This window comes from Dermacentor silvarum, chromosome 6, assembly GCF_013339745.2.
Source record: "Dermacentor silvarum isolate Dsil-2018 chromosome 6, BIME_Dsil_1.4, whole genome shotgun sequence".
NCBI classification, from domain to species: Eukaryota; Metazoa; Arthropoda; class Arachnida; order Ixodida; family Ixodidae; genus Dermacentor; species Dermacentor silvarum.
Genome location: NC_051159.1, coordinates 51,758,436 through 51,776,268, shown reverse-complemented (window position 1 = coordinate 51,776,268; position 17,833 = coordinate 51,758,436). Strand labels below are relative to the sequence as shown.

Below are 17,833 nucleotides of genomic sequence, written 5' to 3'. Positions count from 1 at the left end.
AGCCCATGAAAAGAACAATTGAGCACAAATATTTTGATAAATATTTGTCTTTCACGAACCTTGTTTACTTTTTTGTACAGTCGCGAGCAGAAGTTTCGAGACCATGGCATCAGCAAAAAATGTAAATATTGTGAGACGTCGGTCGATGTGATGCCTTTATTTCCGAGCGAGCCAGAGACGAAGCACCGCACGAGACAAAACATGATGAGTCGTATGTACAAATGACGACGACGATATGCACAAATAGCGCTCACACAGGATGATGAGTCGTATGTACAGATGACGACAACGATATGCCCAAAATGCGCTCACACTAACTTTCCCCCCTTCAGGAAAGCGGTCAGCAAGACCGCAAGCTAGAAAGGGTAGGTACGGCGAATGTAGGGTTTCAGGCGAGATACGTGAACGATTTCCGTAGTGCGGCGGCGGCGGTTAGTAGCTGAGTTGACAGGAGTGACGCGGTAGTTAACGGCTGACGTTATTTGCAAAACGGTGTAGGGGCCGAGATATCTGTGGAGAAACTTATCACAGAGGCCCGGTGCGCGAACAGGTGTCCACAAAATAACTTCGTCGCCTGGGCGGAACGAAGCAACGCGACGCGTCGCATCATAGCGAATTTTCCCTTTGTCCTGAATGGTAGCGGTGTTGGCTCGGGCAATTTCACGGCAGCGGTCGATGCGAGCAGCAAATTCTTCAGGAAGAGACGCGGATGGAGGAGCAGGTGCTGAAAGGAGTGTAGTGTCCAAGACGAAAGACGGCGCACGACCAAGGAAGAAGGGACTGTAATTGGTTGTACGTTGGACGGCAGTATTATACGCAAACGGCACGAAAGGTAGAATGGTTTCCCGCTTGGTGTGATTGGGTCGAACATACATTGACATCATGTCGATGAAAACGCTCTGTAAGACCATTTGTTTGCGGATGGTCCGCTGATGTGGTCTTATGGGTGGTGTCAGAGGCCTGGAGGACTTCACGAAGGACATGCGATAGGAACGTCTTGTCACGGTCACTCAGAAGGACACGAGGTGCGCCGTGGCGCACCTCGTGTCCTCGATAGCGTCCACGAAAAACTCGGCGACTTCGGAGGCGGTACCAGAGCGAAGAGCAGCAGTCTCAGCGTACCGCGTTAGATGATACACTGCGGTAGCGATCCAGCGGTGACCAGCAGGCGTGAGTGGGAGGGGTCCGTACTAGTCTATGCCCACAATTTCGAAGGGGGTGGACGGGCATAGTAGAGGCTGCAGAGGACCGGCTGGAAGGGATGTCGAACGTTTTCTGTGTTAGCATGACGCGCAGGAGCCAACATATTTGGCGACAGAGGTGGAAAGGCCCGGCCAGAAAGAACGCGTTTTGATGCGGTCGGAGGTCTTATGAAAGCCCAATTGGCCAGCCGTCGCGTCGTCGTGAAATGCTTTTAATACTTGGAGTCGAAGTGAGCAAGGTATGACTGGTACCCATCGGTTACCGGAAGGATGCTAGATTGATCGAAATAACGCTGCACCTTGAAGCTTAAAACGAGAAAGTTGTCGTCTTAAGCGACTGTTGGGGGGTCGTGCCAAGCCCGTAAGTCGGTCGATCAGCGTACGGCAGTATGGGTCAGTACGTTGGAGTGAGACGAGGTCAGAAGACGGAAGAAAGTTAACTGAGGCAACCGACTTTCCCGGGCTACTGGGCATGTGCTGAGACGTGTGGCTGGATGGTGCCGTGCAGTCCGAAGGTGAAGCATGGGCGTTTGGAGACAGTGGGCAACGCGACAAAGCGTCGGCATCTTCATGTTGTTTGCCGGACCTATACGTGACAGTGAAGTCATATTCCTGCAAGCGCAGTACCCAACGGCCGAGTGATCCATGCAGACAAGTTTTTCAGGGACGACAACCAACAGAGAGTATGATGGTCGGTCACAACTGTGAAATGGCGGCCGTATAGATAGGGTCGAATTTTTTTTATTGACCACACGATGGCGAGGCATTCCTGTTCTGTAATTGTGTAGATGCGCTCAGCAGGAGAAACAGCACGACTTGCATAATCCACGACTTGCTCTTCACACTTCTGATTCCACTGCAGCAGGACAGCGCCAATTCCATGCCCACTGGCATCAGTGTGTAGAATAGTAGGGGCGGTTGCATCGAAATGACGGAGCACGGGCCCTGACGTGAGAAGTCGTTTGAGGGTCTGGAAGGCGGCTTCACAGTCGTCCGACCACAAAACGGACGCGCTCGAAGTCAGAAGTTTGTGTAGAGGAGCGGCGATGGTGGCGAAGTCACGGACAAAGCGGCGGAAGTAGGACGCGAGTCCAGAAAGCTGCGCAGTTCTTTAAGTGTGGTTGGTGGCGGAAATTGCAGCACTGCAGCGATTTTATCGGGATCACGCTGGATGCCATGCTTACTGACGACGTGGCCCAATACTTTATTGTTTTGGCTTGCAAAGCGACACTTTTTAGTATTGAGTTGGAGACCAGCGTTTGCTAGACACGTGAGAACTTGGTCTAGACGATGTAGGTGCTGGGAGAAACTCGACGAAAAGATGACAATGTCGTCCAAGTAACAAAGGCAGGTCTTCTATTTTAAGCCACGGAGTACTGTATCTATCATACGTTCAAACGTAGCTGGTGCATTGTACAGTCCAAAGGGCATCACGTTAAACTCAAAAAGGCCATCAGGTGTAGCAAACGCAGTTTTTCTTTATCTGGCTCATGCATTGGAATCTGCCAATATCCGGAGCGCAAGTCGAGGCTGGAGAAATACTCGGCACCTTGTAAGGTATCCAAAGCATCGTCAATACGAGGCATTGGATAAACATATTACGGGTAATTTTGTTTAGCGCCCTATAATCGATGCAAAAGCGCACAGAACCATCCTTTTTTAAAGAAGCACAACAGGAAAAGACCAAGGGCTTGCTGAATGCCTTATAATGTCGTTCACTTGTTCTTCTATAACTTTTCGCTCTGAAGGTGACACACGGTACGAGCGACGGCGAATGATGCGAGAGCCGTCTGTTTCAATTCGATGAGTAGTTACCGTGGTCTGACCCAGACCTCGCGAAGAAACGTCAAAACAAGCTTCATGCTTCATTAAAATGGTGAGGAGTGCATCGGTCTGGGCCGGATTGAGATCTGCACTCAAGGTGGCCTTAATAGCACTATTGTGGCCTTCTTCGGGCGTACAATGCGCGGAAGACGTGGCACGCGAAATACTGACGACACATACCGGTGCAGCATCGGTGAGCTTGGCGACAGTAGACCCTTTCGGCAGTAGTAGTGGCTCAGGAGTCGTATTAAAGGCTGTGAGGCTGGCATAGCCACTCGAGAACCGGACCAAGCAAGAAGCGATGGCGAGTCCTCGAGAAATGCAGCGCTGAGAACGTACAACCAATGCGTCTCCGTCGACAATGTCTGTTGACTCAAGGGTAAGAACATGGTCTTCTTCTGGTGGGATAATAAAATCCGCTGCTGCAATGAGGTAGGGACACGGGGAATCGAAAACGGGATAAGTCACGGTGTCGCTGATGTGAATCCTTGGGTCGCCGCACGAAATTAGTGCAGAAGCAGCGGACAGGAAGTCCCATCCTAATATCATCTGATGAGCGCACGTCGAAAGCACCGCAAGTTGCACCTGATGACGAATACCGTCTATCAGAACGCGAGCTGTCCGGTAGGAAAGATGGGAACGTCATTGGCGCCACATAGAACTGGACCAACATACGGCGTTTGCACTTTTCGCAGACGGAAGCACAGTTCATGATGAATAACCAAAATAGCGGCTCCAGTATCTACAAGGGCGTCGACAGAAACACCTTCCACACAAACCGAGAGCAAATTGGCGGGGCGAGCAGGAGGAATTCCAACAGTCCGATACGATGCAGTTTCTCCTCCAAAAACTGCAGCCTCTAGTTTTCCGAACGGGTATCCACAACATGGGAAGCAGCACGCAAGGGCTGAGGAACGGCGGTAAGGTGAAGGAGAGTGACGCCGGGGCGAGCGGGATGCTCGAGCCATGTCCTGGGAAGGTGAAGGAGAGCGTCCAGAAGAGGTTGTGTATGGTCCGGGAACGTACGAATCTAACCTTGGTGTCCTGTCGCGCTCAAAGGTGTCGTAGCCTCGCCTTTCACCTGGGTGACGCCTGGGAACGTAAGAGTCAAACCTAGGTGCGCTGTCTCGCTCAAAGGTAGGTCCGTCGGCGTCCGCGAGAGTTCCGTCGGCGTCCGCAAAAGCGAGAAATGTAGCCGCGAATACCGCAGTAGAAACAAACAGGGCGCGACGACCGCCACGGAGAGTAGTACGGCTGTGCAGGAGTATTCGCTGCCAGCGATCGAAGCTAGGGGCTCGCGGTAAGATTCGGCAGGTGGAGACTGAACGGTCGAGGGAGGCCGGGAGGCAACTTCGGCATAACTTGGCGGACGAAATGGAGGCCTTCATTTCCCCAAATGAAGGGGAAATGCGCTAACACCCGTGTGCTTGCGTTGTATATAGTGCTTGTTAAAGAACCCCAGCTGGTCAAAATTAATCCGGAGCCCTCTACCACGGCGTGCCTTATAATGAGAACTGGTTTTGCCACCTAAAACCCCAGAAAGAAGATGTTTTTTTAGCCGTCTCACAGCCTGGGGAATCCAGAGCATGATTAGGTACTTAATACGGCTGTGGCTAATGTTACTGACCATGTCGCACCGGCGCTTTCCGAGTTTTCATTTTTTTTTTCAACATGTGACGGTGATTTCACTTTTCGAGTTTATAAAACGCATTTCATACTCTTAACGGTAGGAGTAAGTGGTCGTTGGCACGCGCGTTGAGCAGTATGTTTATGTGACTTCTACAACCTGTGCTGCCGCCCTTTAATTCCGTGTTCCATCTGTTGAAAATTGAGGTAGCATAAACATTTGTAACGCTAAAGCGTTGCACTCCCAGAACTGCACTACGTTTCTGCCAGTCATCTGTAAAAGAAGCCGTGGCGCCATAGCAGCCGATCAACAAAGAGCGAAGTAATCATAGCTATTTATTGATTTAGGTGCTCCAGTGTCTCCATTTCAAACTTGCGTCCTTTTAGTTTCTTCTACTGCTTCCATGTCAACTCTTGCCTGTCGTTTTTGCTGAGCAACAACCACTGACCATTTCCACGAGCTTGTAAAAACGAAGATAACGATAAAAATTACTACTTCTACTACTGCTACTAATACCCCTACTGCTCCTACTATTACATTTTTATTAATTAATTATCATAGAGGAAGTACAACAACAATGGAAGCTTTGCATGAGATCTAACGCAGTGTTTTAGCATAAGTGTTGCGAATGTCCCATTGCGATTATAGAAAAGTTTTCATGTGTTAAATCTGTCGATTTGATGCAGATTGACAGTGGAATCAACATTGTCTGGCTTACTTATCGTGATTATTATTTTTTTCATTTGCCATAAATCACATCCCCACTATTAAATCTCTTAAGCAAACTTTAGTGGACTCTGGGCTTGGGCTCCCGTGTACTCATGAGGGATAGTGCCCCTGAATACGCAGGGCCTCTTTTTTCCGCGCGACAACGGCACCGCCGTTGGCCGAGCGTCGTCACGCCGTGACAAGTGATATAAGTCGTTCTACTCAGCAAAGAGCGGAAAACATGCGGAAACAAACTTGCTTCAGCTCTTGCGCCATCCGTATCGGCAAAGGCGCGTTCCCACAACGGCGTCGGGAAGCACTTCTGGCCGCTTAGGCCGGAGCAGCGGTCTCACTCCTATAGTGTGCACTCGAGCAGTATACACGCTCGTACTCGTCGCCGCGCAAGAACTATCTGCAGCAACTCTGAGCGTGACGGGACACCACGCACCGGGGCTGCGCAAATCGCAATGAAAGTGGGAAAGCTGGGCCAGTATTTTGTAGCGATGCCTTTAAAGTAATAATGCCTTTTCGCGCTTATCGCGCTTTGTCAGTGGTCAGAGCGACGGTCCGCTCACGATATCAACGTTGATAACGCGAGCGGACCGTCGCTCTGACCACTGACAAAGCGCGATAAGCGCGAAAAGGCATTATTACTTTAAAGGCATCGCTACAAAATACCGGCCCTGTTTATTCTGTGCCGTGCAGACGGACCGTTGTCGTCTACAGTAGTCATCTGAGCCATGAGGCAGAAAAGCCGGCGTCGTCCACAACGAGTGGTATCAAAAGTCAATGTAACTTCATCAGCGTCTTGAATGAAATCAGTAGTAATAGAGAAGATAGTAAATGGTATGACAACGTTAATTAGTAGTAATTATGGGTAGTTATTGTGAATTAAGGTGAATTAGAGTGAATTAAAGTTACAACAAGTTAGAGTAGGGTGAGTTAAGGTGGAGTCATATGAATTAAGGTGAAGCAAACTAAATTACAATGAATTGAATTTGGTTAAGGTGGATTAAAGTGTATCACCATATTAACTCCTAGCTACTTGGCGATGAGTTCTGAATGGTTGTGGTCTGGTGATTAATGAACGCAGAGAAAAGAAAGCGAAGGAAGGATCGCAAACAGGTTGTAATACTTAAGAAGTGTTTATTGGTAATGACTAAGAGAAGTCATAATGCTTTCGCATTCAAATCACGTAAGGATACTTAAGGTATTTTTTTTTTGCGCATGAGCCGCCACAGGGCTATCGCTTTAAACCCCACCGCGCCTCTATCCCGCCACATAACTCTTTGCAGTAAACCTCTGTGATAGCGTTCATGATCCACCGTTAAAACCCGCCATCTTTGGCTACGTCATAGTGCACAGCTATCGCTTTAATATCAATAATCTTTTTAATCTTCGTCGCGAACGTCCGTCACATCCAATTATCCTCGCGTTGCAACGGCAGTCCCCGCCACATCCGAGTTTTACTCCACCGCCCGTATACTTCGGCCGGCAGCATGCTGCACTGTCAATGCTTGAAGGGGTCTGCTGCGTCACGGCGCGAAGCTCCCCTCGCTAGAAACCGGCGTAGTTCCTGCGCGCGCTAAGACTGCATGTTTATTTCCCCTTAACCACTACGATTAGCAACATCTTAGTTTAAAAAATTAAATTAAAAATAGGCTTTTACGTGCCAAAACCACGACCTGATTATGAGGCACGCCGTAGAGGTAGACTCCGGAAATTTGGACCACCTGGGGTTCTTTACCGTGCACTTAAATCTAAGTACACCGGTGTTTTCGCATTTCACCCCCATCGAATTGCGGCCGCCGTGGCCGGGATTTGATCCCGCGACCTCGTGCTCAGCTACCCAACACCATAGCCACTCAGCCATCACGGCGGGTTGGAACAGATAGGAAATTGAAAGGAATCACATGCACCAAAGTTTGCATTGCGAGTATTGCGAAGTACAGTTTCAGTTTATTTTCTTGCAATTTATGATATATCACAGTCTTTGTGATGACTTCAACTTCCTGTTTTACGTTTAGGCTACTGAAATTGCACAAACTATATTTTTGTCATAATACGGAATACAGGCAGCAGAGTGCGGCTCATAAACACATCGGGATAATGAAGTGTTTTTTCTGGATACATTTCTCGCTATGGGTAATATAGGAGCTCCTTTCTCTCAAATATGTGTCTTGGTTCAGAGCGCTGGTGCTGAAAGTGGACTGATTGTCCGCGCTTTCCATGGAGCTACCGAAGTGACTGTGAAAGCCTTTCGCTGTTTAAAGGTGTAAGCCTTTCAATGCCAGGCGCCTGAATTATGCACAAAGAACGCGCTCTTCCGGAACCAGAAAAGTCGAAAGCATCATGCCAAGGTCGGGATTACCCTTCTACGGGTTAGTCGCGTCCTTGACAAAAAAAGAAAAACCGGGGAGTGACAAGTCATTTTTAACGACGGGCTGTCGTTCTTATCGTGATCACACATGACGACTTGCGCCAACGTACCGCGCTTTGTAGGGAAGCTGTGATGATTCATTCTTTAGAAAGGGTATTCATTTTTTTCTGCAACGTAACTTACGTCATCGGGGCAGATTTCAAAATATAAAGGTCACGAGTCAGGCGGTGGTACCTAGGTGAAATGAACTCCCGAGAAAGATGGACTTGTCACTTTCTTTTGGAAGCGCTGATAACGTTGCAGTTTAAACCACAATAGAACTTCGTACACAGTACTTTTACCAACAGCTTAACAGAAGGCTATTCAGTCCTGATATTATTTAACTTATAACTTTTTAGCAGAGACACTCTCACATGACTTCAACATATATACAATAAAGGGCTCTGTAATTTCCACCGTGACTTAACCTAGGTACGTTGGCGTACTTCATGTAATAATCCCAGTCAGCCTACTCACATATACCGCATTACTAATCACATCTACCATGGCCACGGCTACATCCCAAAAAGCAATTGCTTACCTCTTCTTATTGCTAAAGATTCGGTAGGCGTAAGACAGGCCAAAATTCGAATATGAATGCCCTGTATAGAATTATCATGGAACCCTCAGTGATATAGAACGTATGCATTACACTCGAGTCTGTCCAGAAATGGACAGTAACATTAATTTACTCTGACTATTCATTTATCATCAATGTTAATAAACAAAAAGCATGCGGAGCTTCTATCGCTAGGTTTGCGTCGTGAAGTCACCTGACCTTGCACAAGTTCTACAATTCTACGCTCTAATATTCCATCATCAAGAGCTCGGCGCTTGTCATCACGTATAAGCTAAAAAGCAGCCTGGCCTTCAGAACGTATAGTCAGCGTCCAAAGCTTTCGCACGCCTGAAGTAGAAAAAATAGTATATTTCTACGCCTGAGGCACGCATCGTGGTATTCGGATTTGCAGCGTATGCTGGTCTAGAGTAAACAAAAGTTTTGCATACTTTTACTGGCTGCGGGCGTATCTGCGTTGAAAATGAACTTATTCGCAGAATCTCGGCCGCGTAAACTTTTGACGGTGACTGTGCCATTGAACACCTGTATTTTCTTTATTCTGCACACATTTTTTAATGAATGACCTTCCAGCCAATGTCATGTAATGCTTACACCTGGTTAATTTTCAGGACAGCCATCTCAGACATGATGTATTAAGTATAAGAACTGAACTACTATGTAGTACGTCATTATTATCACCAATGAGGTTTAATAAATTTGTAAACAAATAAAGGATAATAACATTGCCTATGAAATTTTATTCACATCTCAGGACTACTTCAAAACTTCGCCTGTTCATCTTGGGTACCTCCCTATGCTTTCTAGGAAACTGAAAGGGCGAAAATCAAGTGTGAAATTGACATGCCCTGTGGCACCATGGCAGAAAAGGGAAAGTTTGGCTTAGTGCGACCATATGAAAGGTTCAGCTGCCATTGTGCTACTCAGGCACAAGGAACGACACTTTTGTATTTTATTTATAGGCAGTAGACAAAACGATAAATGATGCTCAGTGCACGCTGGCGTGATCTTGACAAAACGACCGTACTGATAGGGGTCATAAACGATTCTAATAAAGGAACATTTCTGCTAACCCTCACGGTCCTTTCTCATGTTTCTTCAATTGTTCAAACATATTAAATTTAGGGTAGGAGAATATTCTCACAGAATTACTAAAGAATTGCACCAGTAATTATATCATGGTGCTGTGACCTGATTCAGCAATAGAGTTAGTCAAGAACAGAACAGCAGAATGCTATATGGCAACTTCGGTAATTGTAGCCGAAAACAGTGTCTTCTTGCACAACTTTGTGAGCATAACTCAAAAAGGGTGTGGTCTGGGATTGGAGTCGTTCTCTATTTTTACACGACAGGCTACATTAACATGTCCCAGAGTCTTTTCACATAATTTCCAATAGTCCTCTGCGTAAGCTGTGGTAAAAGGGTAAAATAATATGAAGGCCTTTAGTATTTCTGGATTTTTGTAAAGGCATATGAGAATGGTTCAAATGATAAGACACGTGCGCTGCATATTGAGGATAGAATGTTTATGTTTCGAGGTACTGGTTTGTACTAAGCAAACAAGCTTGTGCAATAATTCGGACAGCCTTCATTTGCACCGAAGATCAGGTATACGCAAAAATTCTGCTTTGATATAATGTAAATATACTCAGTCAAATAGCTTCAACTGTATTCCTTTGTAAAAATACTACGTCTGGGGCTGCAGCCAACTTTTCTACTTCTGTGTCTTTTAATTGCACACACTGGACGCTATTTATTGTTGCAGTACGTTTCAAGCCGCACAAACACGCCTTTCCCAAGACATAGCTGAAGAGGCAAAATATTTCTTAGTAATGTCTTCATAAATATTCACCTTAAGAAAGAAATTAACTTTCAAAACACGTTACCTGGGTGTATTCTCCAAAATACAATATACCTAAAGTCCAAAAGATGTTTGGAAGCACGTTCGCATGTTCTCGAAACCAGCCTGCCATTTTTTTAGGAAGACGTTGGTACAGTAGAAAAAAACCAAATAAGAACCGTAACCAAATGACCTGCATTTCGGAATATGCCATCTGGCGGAAAACCGCCATACTAAGCAGCGACAAAGTGATAAGAAGAAGCGCGGCGCAGCTGGCTTCGAACCTGCGAACTCACGATCGTGGTATCAGTGATCTTTATATGTGGTCGCTCAACACGCTCGGCTACCGCTTCGAAGCGCTGCTGTTGGCGAAAACTTGGTTTATGTATGTACCACAATAAATTCCGCGACCTTGTTATGAAAGCTGCGATTTTGGAACGACTTCTTTGCCATTTCAAGAGCTGCTGCTGCACCTAGCTGAAAGCTGATTAATTGAAGTTGATAAATCTCCAGGAATACGTCAATCGATGCAATATGTTCATCGCAAATTGCTTTTTACTGGCCAAAAAAGACTCCAAAAGTTTGGCTTTTCAATAGACTCCCATATTTGAAACTTCGCCTGCAATTTGTAACGGGTTTACTGCCGGAAGTAATGGTACCACTTGCATGAGATTTTGGGCTAAGCGCCTGGAGCCTATTTCCACGGGAATATTTTAAGAGATGGCTTCTATGATTAGTTATTTGGAAAAAAAACGACACTCTCCCATAGAAAACGCGTATGTTTTCAGAGGCGGCCGCTAGAGGCGCAGTTCGGCGATGTCCCAAATTCCTGGTAATGTATAACAATTTTACCCGCCTTTAATTTCAATATCTGGTTCTTTTAGGCTCACAGACTAAGCTTAAGTAGTCCCAACCATGCTTAGCTAGACTTAACCAGGCTCAGCTTCGCCAGTTCACAGAGGTATGTGTCAATGCGCTTGGACCCTTTCTGCACTACCGCCAGGATCGGCCCACAATTTCTGTTCGCAGGTTACGGACTAACGCTCGGCTTAAACGGCTCCGCTCTTAAAAAACACGAGAGCTACTCACTCTTATATGACGTGTGCACACTAACTATGCATGTAAGATGAACAGAAAAATTATATTTTTCGATTCTATGCCTTTTTACTATCAGCCATCCGCAATTGGTCAAAAGTTTTCGGGCTGCGCCCACTTCGCCTGTCTGTCACCTGACGTCCAAAAACCATGAAAAATCACCGCGTCAAAGTGGCGTGTACGCATTAAAGATGCATTATTACGCCGATCAAAACTTAATTTTCTTTTTAATAGCCGGACACTGCCCCGTTCCGACATGAATAGAAGGTGGGGGGTACCCGCCGATCGCTCTGGCACTGGCTAGTCGGAGCTGCCGTGGAGAATGGATTTATTTGCCTATATGAAAAATTTTGCGTGACATTATATGGTTGTTGTGCCCTTTCGGCACGTAAACGACATCGCTATGTCAAATTTTCTTCACTGAAGATTCGTTTTAGCTGCATTGTTAGGTTTCCGTTACACGCCGGCGTGATTTTCTAGCAGACACCGAAAGCTAAGTAAGAAGAAGCTGGGCAAACGCAGACGCCGGCAACACCCTGCTCATCAGGTTATCTACTTTCAGTGCGCTAGCCCGGCCCCACGTTACCCCCTCCACTTCTGCATGCTCCTCACCCTTGGTCAGCCAATCAGGTAAGAAATATATGTCAAGTTAGGCAATGCTATTCCTTTTGAAAGCAAACAACAGCGACCTCCTATAAAATAGGAGACGGTTTCAATAGCCTTCTCAAACAACGCTGCGAGTCACCGCCCGATGCTTGCGTTGGCGGTTACGTAAATTGGACATCAGGAGATTGGAAGGAAAACAGATCGGAATAATTTTACGTTATAAGGTCCCGGCCATCAGCTCGCCTAGTCTTTGTAGCCAGCGCAGATCGCTTTCTAGATCGGGGCCGCGCGGCCGTGCTCAGCCGCGTCATACGTAGCCGGCACGGGAGTAAAACGTCCTCCACTTTCCCTGCGGCCGTGTGCGCGATGGGAGACGGAGCGCTTTCTCTCCGCCTTCCTCCCTTGCACACGCGAGAGTGAGCAACTATTCTCTGCTCACCCTCTCACGCTTACACTTTCACCCACACCATACGGCGCGCGGCCACGATGTTATCGCACTTGGACATTATACGAAACATCACGTCGACGACGACGGCGGAACTGTGCCAGGAGTGTCCATATATTTGCAATCGCAATAAAATTATGTTGATCCGACTCAGTGTGGGAATCAGAGTAAGCGAAGCTTTCTCTGCTGTTTGTTTGACTGACGATAGTACGCGGTGATGTTAACAGTGAATGTTTAATTTCTTCAGCATTTAGTGCAATGCGAGAGTGGTGAGTTGATGTTAAACGTTACCCTGCGTGCACCTGTTTGTCCGTGTAATACACACAATACACAGTGAGACGTGCTTGCTTGAGGCATTGCTGTGCGCCGTCTTTCATAACCTTCGAGATTGAGCCACACGCTTCCACTCGCACCGACAACATACGGCATCCGGCCGCGATGTTATCGCACTCGGATTTCACACGGAACATCGCGGCGACAGCGAAGGCGACGCGGATGACGTCGGCGTAAATGCGCCTGGAGTGTACATATAATTGCTTTCACAATAATAAAAAAAAAGTTGTGTACGGGAAATACCGCTGCCATAAACTAGAAGCTTGTTTCCCCACAGTGCGACTGAGTTTGTGGAGAAACAAACCCATTGTATATTTTCTTCGTATTTCCAAGCGATTTGGTACGACAGCATTTAAAGCCCGGAATCAGGTTAGTCATGTCCGAACGACTGTCAGACCAGTGTTTTGTTGCGCTACGAGGACATTGTAAGAGTCAATTTACGAGAGGAAATATTCCCGACAAGGCGGGGCTCCGAGAAGTATTGTCAAGCGATTACCTATTTGCGCAGCCAAGCAATCGTGTGGCTTTCAGCAGGCCCTACAACAATTGACCCGGTGTAATTCAGCGGTTGCGGCTCCATTTTCTCAAACCTTCACAACCTTACCTTCGCGTATAACGTGCGAGATTTGCCTACACCTAACAAGCATGCATAATTTTAGTTATACTTCCGAACTGAAAAAAGAAATCACGCAGAAACTCCTCTGGGAGTTGCCTAAGTATGCACAAGCACTGTGCCGCTTGCACTGTGCCGCTTGCCGCTTGCAAGAAGCACTGTGACGCAGCCCGGTGTCATTATCAATGTTATCAAATTTGATTCGACCAGCATAAACCCTTATTAACCCTTATCGATCGTTATCAACCTTATCGAACACGATCCGACTCTTATAAACTATTATCGGTCCTTATCAACCTGGACGTCCAGCAGCTAAGCTGTTGCAAAACTACCACTACAATTGCTGAGGGGGGCATGCAATGTTTTATTCATGGTTCGGATGCTTGTTTTGAACTTGTTCTTTATTGAAACATGTGTTGTTCTGTGTATTGCATGGGTGACCTCAATGAATGTATGCACTGTTCGTTTCACTTCGCTGAGCGCTTGTAGCCTCTGCCTTACGTGGTTATGAGCCATTGTATTCGTCTTACGTGATGGACGGACAAATTTCTCATTTGGTAGGCATAGAAATGCTTATGCATTTAAAACTAAAATGTCATCCTTTATTAAACGAGACGAAGCTGCTGATTTTCGCTGTAACACGGTGACTCTCTTTTCCTCTTTATTTCGTTCCGTCACGCGTTCTATAGATCATAAGTTTTCCCTTTCAATTTTTTTTACACTGATAATATTCAAGCCTTCGCATTGTCGGCACATTGCACTGTCAAGTAAACGCAAATAATAAGGGCTCTATTTGGCGATGTCTTTTTGTGTCAAAAATTTTCCTAATAGTAAATCTTTCTAAATACCTTATCTTTCTAAATACCTTATCTTTCTAAATACCAAATGAAACACTTTACCATGCGCCGAAACTTGAGAAAAAGGGGCACGCGCAGCAGGGCTTAGTGCTTCGATGGCACTCCATAAAGCGATTTGGCCCGCTCCTTCTTGCAGAATCTGACACCTTCATCTTTCCTTATACGCAAGGGCGCAAATATGCATCACAGCTGCACATTCGTGTCCATTTTTAGCATGGTCCACAAGCTCTTTCTCATCAATTCAACGGCGGACGAATCTTTTGCCCCTGTAGAGATGCTTTGCCGCATAGTAGCCAAACAAAAGCGCCCCAGGAAAAACATTCAGCCAGCGGAATAAAACCAAACTTGACCTACATATATAGAGAGACCTACAGTATGTGCCACTAGAGTGCAATTAGCGGATTCGTTTTTACTGTGCTGCAAATGACGTTTAAAAAATCACCCCATGCATTTTAAATGGGTCTACAAAAGTGCCCCAGGAAAAAAATCCAGCCGGCGGAATTAAACTACACTCGACATATAGCGCGAGAACGTTGTCAGAATTGAGTGCCTAAAGTGCAAATCGCGAAAAACGAGCCATTGCTCAGCAATCGATTTTTAAAAAATGCTGCCCATAGAGTTACGCCGACCGCATCGCCCCAGGGTCGGCTTCACCGCCGTAGTCGACGTCCCAGATTGCTGGACTTGCGAGACCTGCAGAGTAAAAGCTGCATAATAGAATTACGTAGATGTCTAAGTAATGCACTGCACTGTCAAAAGCAATATGTGGCTATAAAGCGCGCAAAACAGCTGAACTACAAGAAACAACAAAATAACCTGCAGTTTGCTTTCGCACTGAACCGTGCCAAACCGATGCACCAAACCCATCATCCCCATAGTGGTTGATCGAGAGCAGCTGGTAGATATTCCTCTAGTAATTTTTGTTTAGTAGTTTGTGATTAGGGCTTAGCGTATGGTAAGGGCATTGTAGTGTTCTCACCTATTCACTGAAATACTATGGCATGAATATCGCTGAGGAAGCGGTAGAGACGCATGTGGGCACGGTGAATGATAAACAGGAGCTCCGACCCTCAATGCTGCAATGCATTTGGCGCCACCAACTAATAGGATGCTTTAAACATGAAAGACCAAATGTTATAGGGGACGTTGTCAACCTGTCGTAGAAAAGAAATCAAAAGGCGCGTGAAGGCCCGCAATCGGGGACTTGAGTTTTGTTATGATAGCAATTATATGGACACTCCAAGCGCATTTCTGCCGTCGGAGTTGCCGTGAGGTTCCGTATAAGGTACAAGGGCGATATAATCGTTGCCGTGCGCCGTATGCTGCATGTCCGAGTGAAAGCGCGCGAGGGTGAGCCGGCGATCGCGACTCAATCTCGGACCCGCTCGGGAGGAAAGCAGGGAGGAAGCGCGCCGTCTTCCGTCGCGCGAAAGGCTCCGGGGAAAGGGTAGGCAGAAGTGGGGGGGAGGGGGGGCGTGCGCGTTCTACTCCGGGCGACCCGGGTGGCCGCGCGCGCCCGCCTGGGTCGCTGTATCTTAAAAGGTCTGGATCTTAAAAGGCCTGGGTCGCTTTATCCGCCGCGCGCTATTTTTTCGCGGCCTAGTTTGCGCTAATGCGTGAGGCAGCAGGAAGGTCACTTCGCTCACTGCTGCTGCCGCGCTTCCTCAGTCCCGCGTTTTGACAGCGAGTTTCCGCGATCATCGAGTGAGATGTGTTCATGTTTGCTTGTGCGCGCATGGCACCATGCTTGATAATTTAGTTAGTATGCCTATGTTTACAAGTTTATACGGCCGATAAAACTATCATCCTTGATTCGTATAGCAAGCCCCTTGGAGACGCGACTTTCGAAACTCCGTATCGTGTCGCCGACTTATCGCCTCTAACTTCCCTGACTTTTTTGCTCCTCCGCGGTCCTAATCCCTTCCTGGTGGATTTGTAATGTGCTTCCTCGAGTTTCTTACCTATATAGCTATTCGCACGAGATGTGGGTGCCACAGTGTGTAATGATGAGAGAGTAAAAAGGACCAGTGAGCCACAGGAAACGGTTCCCTCACTGAGCTATACCATCATCGCTAAATACGGCGTGACCTTGACAATAAATGCGTGGCATTGTAGTGTGTTCTTCACGCGTTACCAGATCTTGGGGAAAAGCTTCACAAGCCTATTGCCACAACTGTGAGGGCCCGACGTTTTCGGCGGGCCGACAGGGCACAGGCGGCACCCTGCGCGGTGGTTGCTAGTGGGAGTGGTATATTCCTGCGCCACTTGCGTATTGCTCCATGAAACCAGAATTGGCGGGTGTGGCCTCCGAAATTCGTCGGCGCGCGCGCCTCTAGATTCCAGAAGCCGCTTGGCCGGGTATTACTTAGGCTACGTCATCAGTACAATCGGCGGTACTGCGGTCTATCATAATCCGTGCTTGTGACTCCGAAGGACACAAATAATATTCGCCTTGTCGTCTCTTCTACCAACCAGCACCGACAGCAGCGTGCTGGAGGCGGGCGCCAAGGGAGCCATGGCGTGCCTGGCCCTGGTCGGAGGCATCATGGCCAACATCATCGCCTTCATGGCGTTCATACACTTCCTGAACGGTGTGTGCGAGTGGACAGCCGAGGTCCTGATGTTCGAGGGCATCACTTTTGAGGTGCAATACCTCCCCTCGAATTCCAACAGATTCAGCAGTAGCTTTCACAGAAGCGCTAGTAAACCGTGATCAAGCTCTGACTAGGCGAATATTATGCTTGGTAACAGTGACCGAAAGGTACAAAGTGTAGATACGTAGTTCGCAACTGGTAGCGAGTGATTGGCCTAGTAATATTAAAATACTCTATTTATGCCTTCATCGCTAGCACCCTGTCCTATCCGAAAATTCTCTTGCAGTCATCTCAGGATGTTTTCTATGTTCTACTAGGTTTTTTAGCACCTAGCTGCAAAGTTGTTTCTGTTCACTCGCAGCAGCTTCACTGAGTAACGATCTTAGCCAGTGGCCATGAAAACTAAAAAAAAAAAACTACGTAAAAATCTTATCTCTGGTTTTAACGCCGGCTTGTCCACAGTATCCGTCAGATGGCCCTTCCATATGTGTAATGCAGAAAGCGTATTTTTCGCTCTTAGACGACATTAATTCTAATAGTAGTGACATTAATAATCAGCTGATTCACCAATTCTCTGCTGCGTTTATTGGACTCAGAACATTAATTTACGCCCATCTTTCTAACCTCTTTGACCTACAAGGAGCACAGCATCGAGAGCGATTGCAATGCAAGGAACCGTGAAGCCTTGCGTTCTCTGCGTAAGAAATTCAATAGCTGAATTCGGAAAGCCTGCAAGTCCAAAAATCATGCCTCAACTATTGAAACCAACCCAGCCAACAAAAAAGAGTTTATCATTAGGTGGCCGCCGTCGCTAACATTAATGTCTTCATTAACTATACAGTACCACCCTCAAATGAAAGTGATATTTTGTTCCGGCGAAGACAGAATATTAGGAGGAAGGTGCTTCGGCTCCTTCTAAAGCTCCTCCGGGATACATGATTAGGAAGCAAATGGTGAGCCTTGTGGGTCGTCGTGGTTCGGAAAACGCGCAGCGAATTGGGCTCCCTGTCAACCTTTTTTTCGATACCTGGTGTTGTTAGCTAGACTGCGAAGTGCTTCATACCGTATCGCGGTGAATATCTAGGTGGTGTTC

At 46.9% G+C, this 17,833-nt stretch overlaps 1 protein-coding gene across 1 annotated transcript in view; it reads left to right on the top strand.

Annotated features, from left to right (window-relative positions):
- The window catches only part of LOC119455505 (sodium/nucleoside cotransporter 2-like), a 79,110-nt gene that overhangs the window by 40,855 nt on the left and 20,422 nt on the right, over positions 1 to 17,833 (top strand). Inside the window, exon 8 of the mRNA XM_037716915.2 lies at positions 16,622 to 16,790. Within this exon, the coding sequence (XP_037572843.2) occupies positions 16,622 to 16,790 (169 nt within the window). The remainder of the gene's footprint in view (positions 1 to 16,621; positions 16,791 to 17,833) is intronic.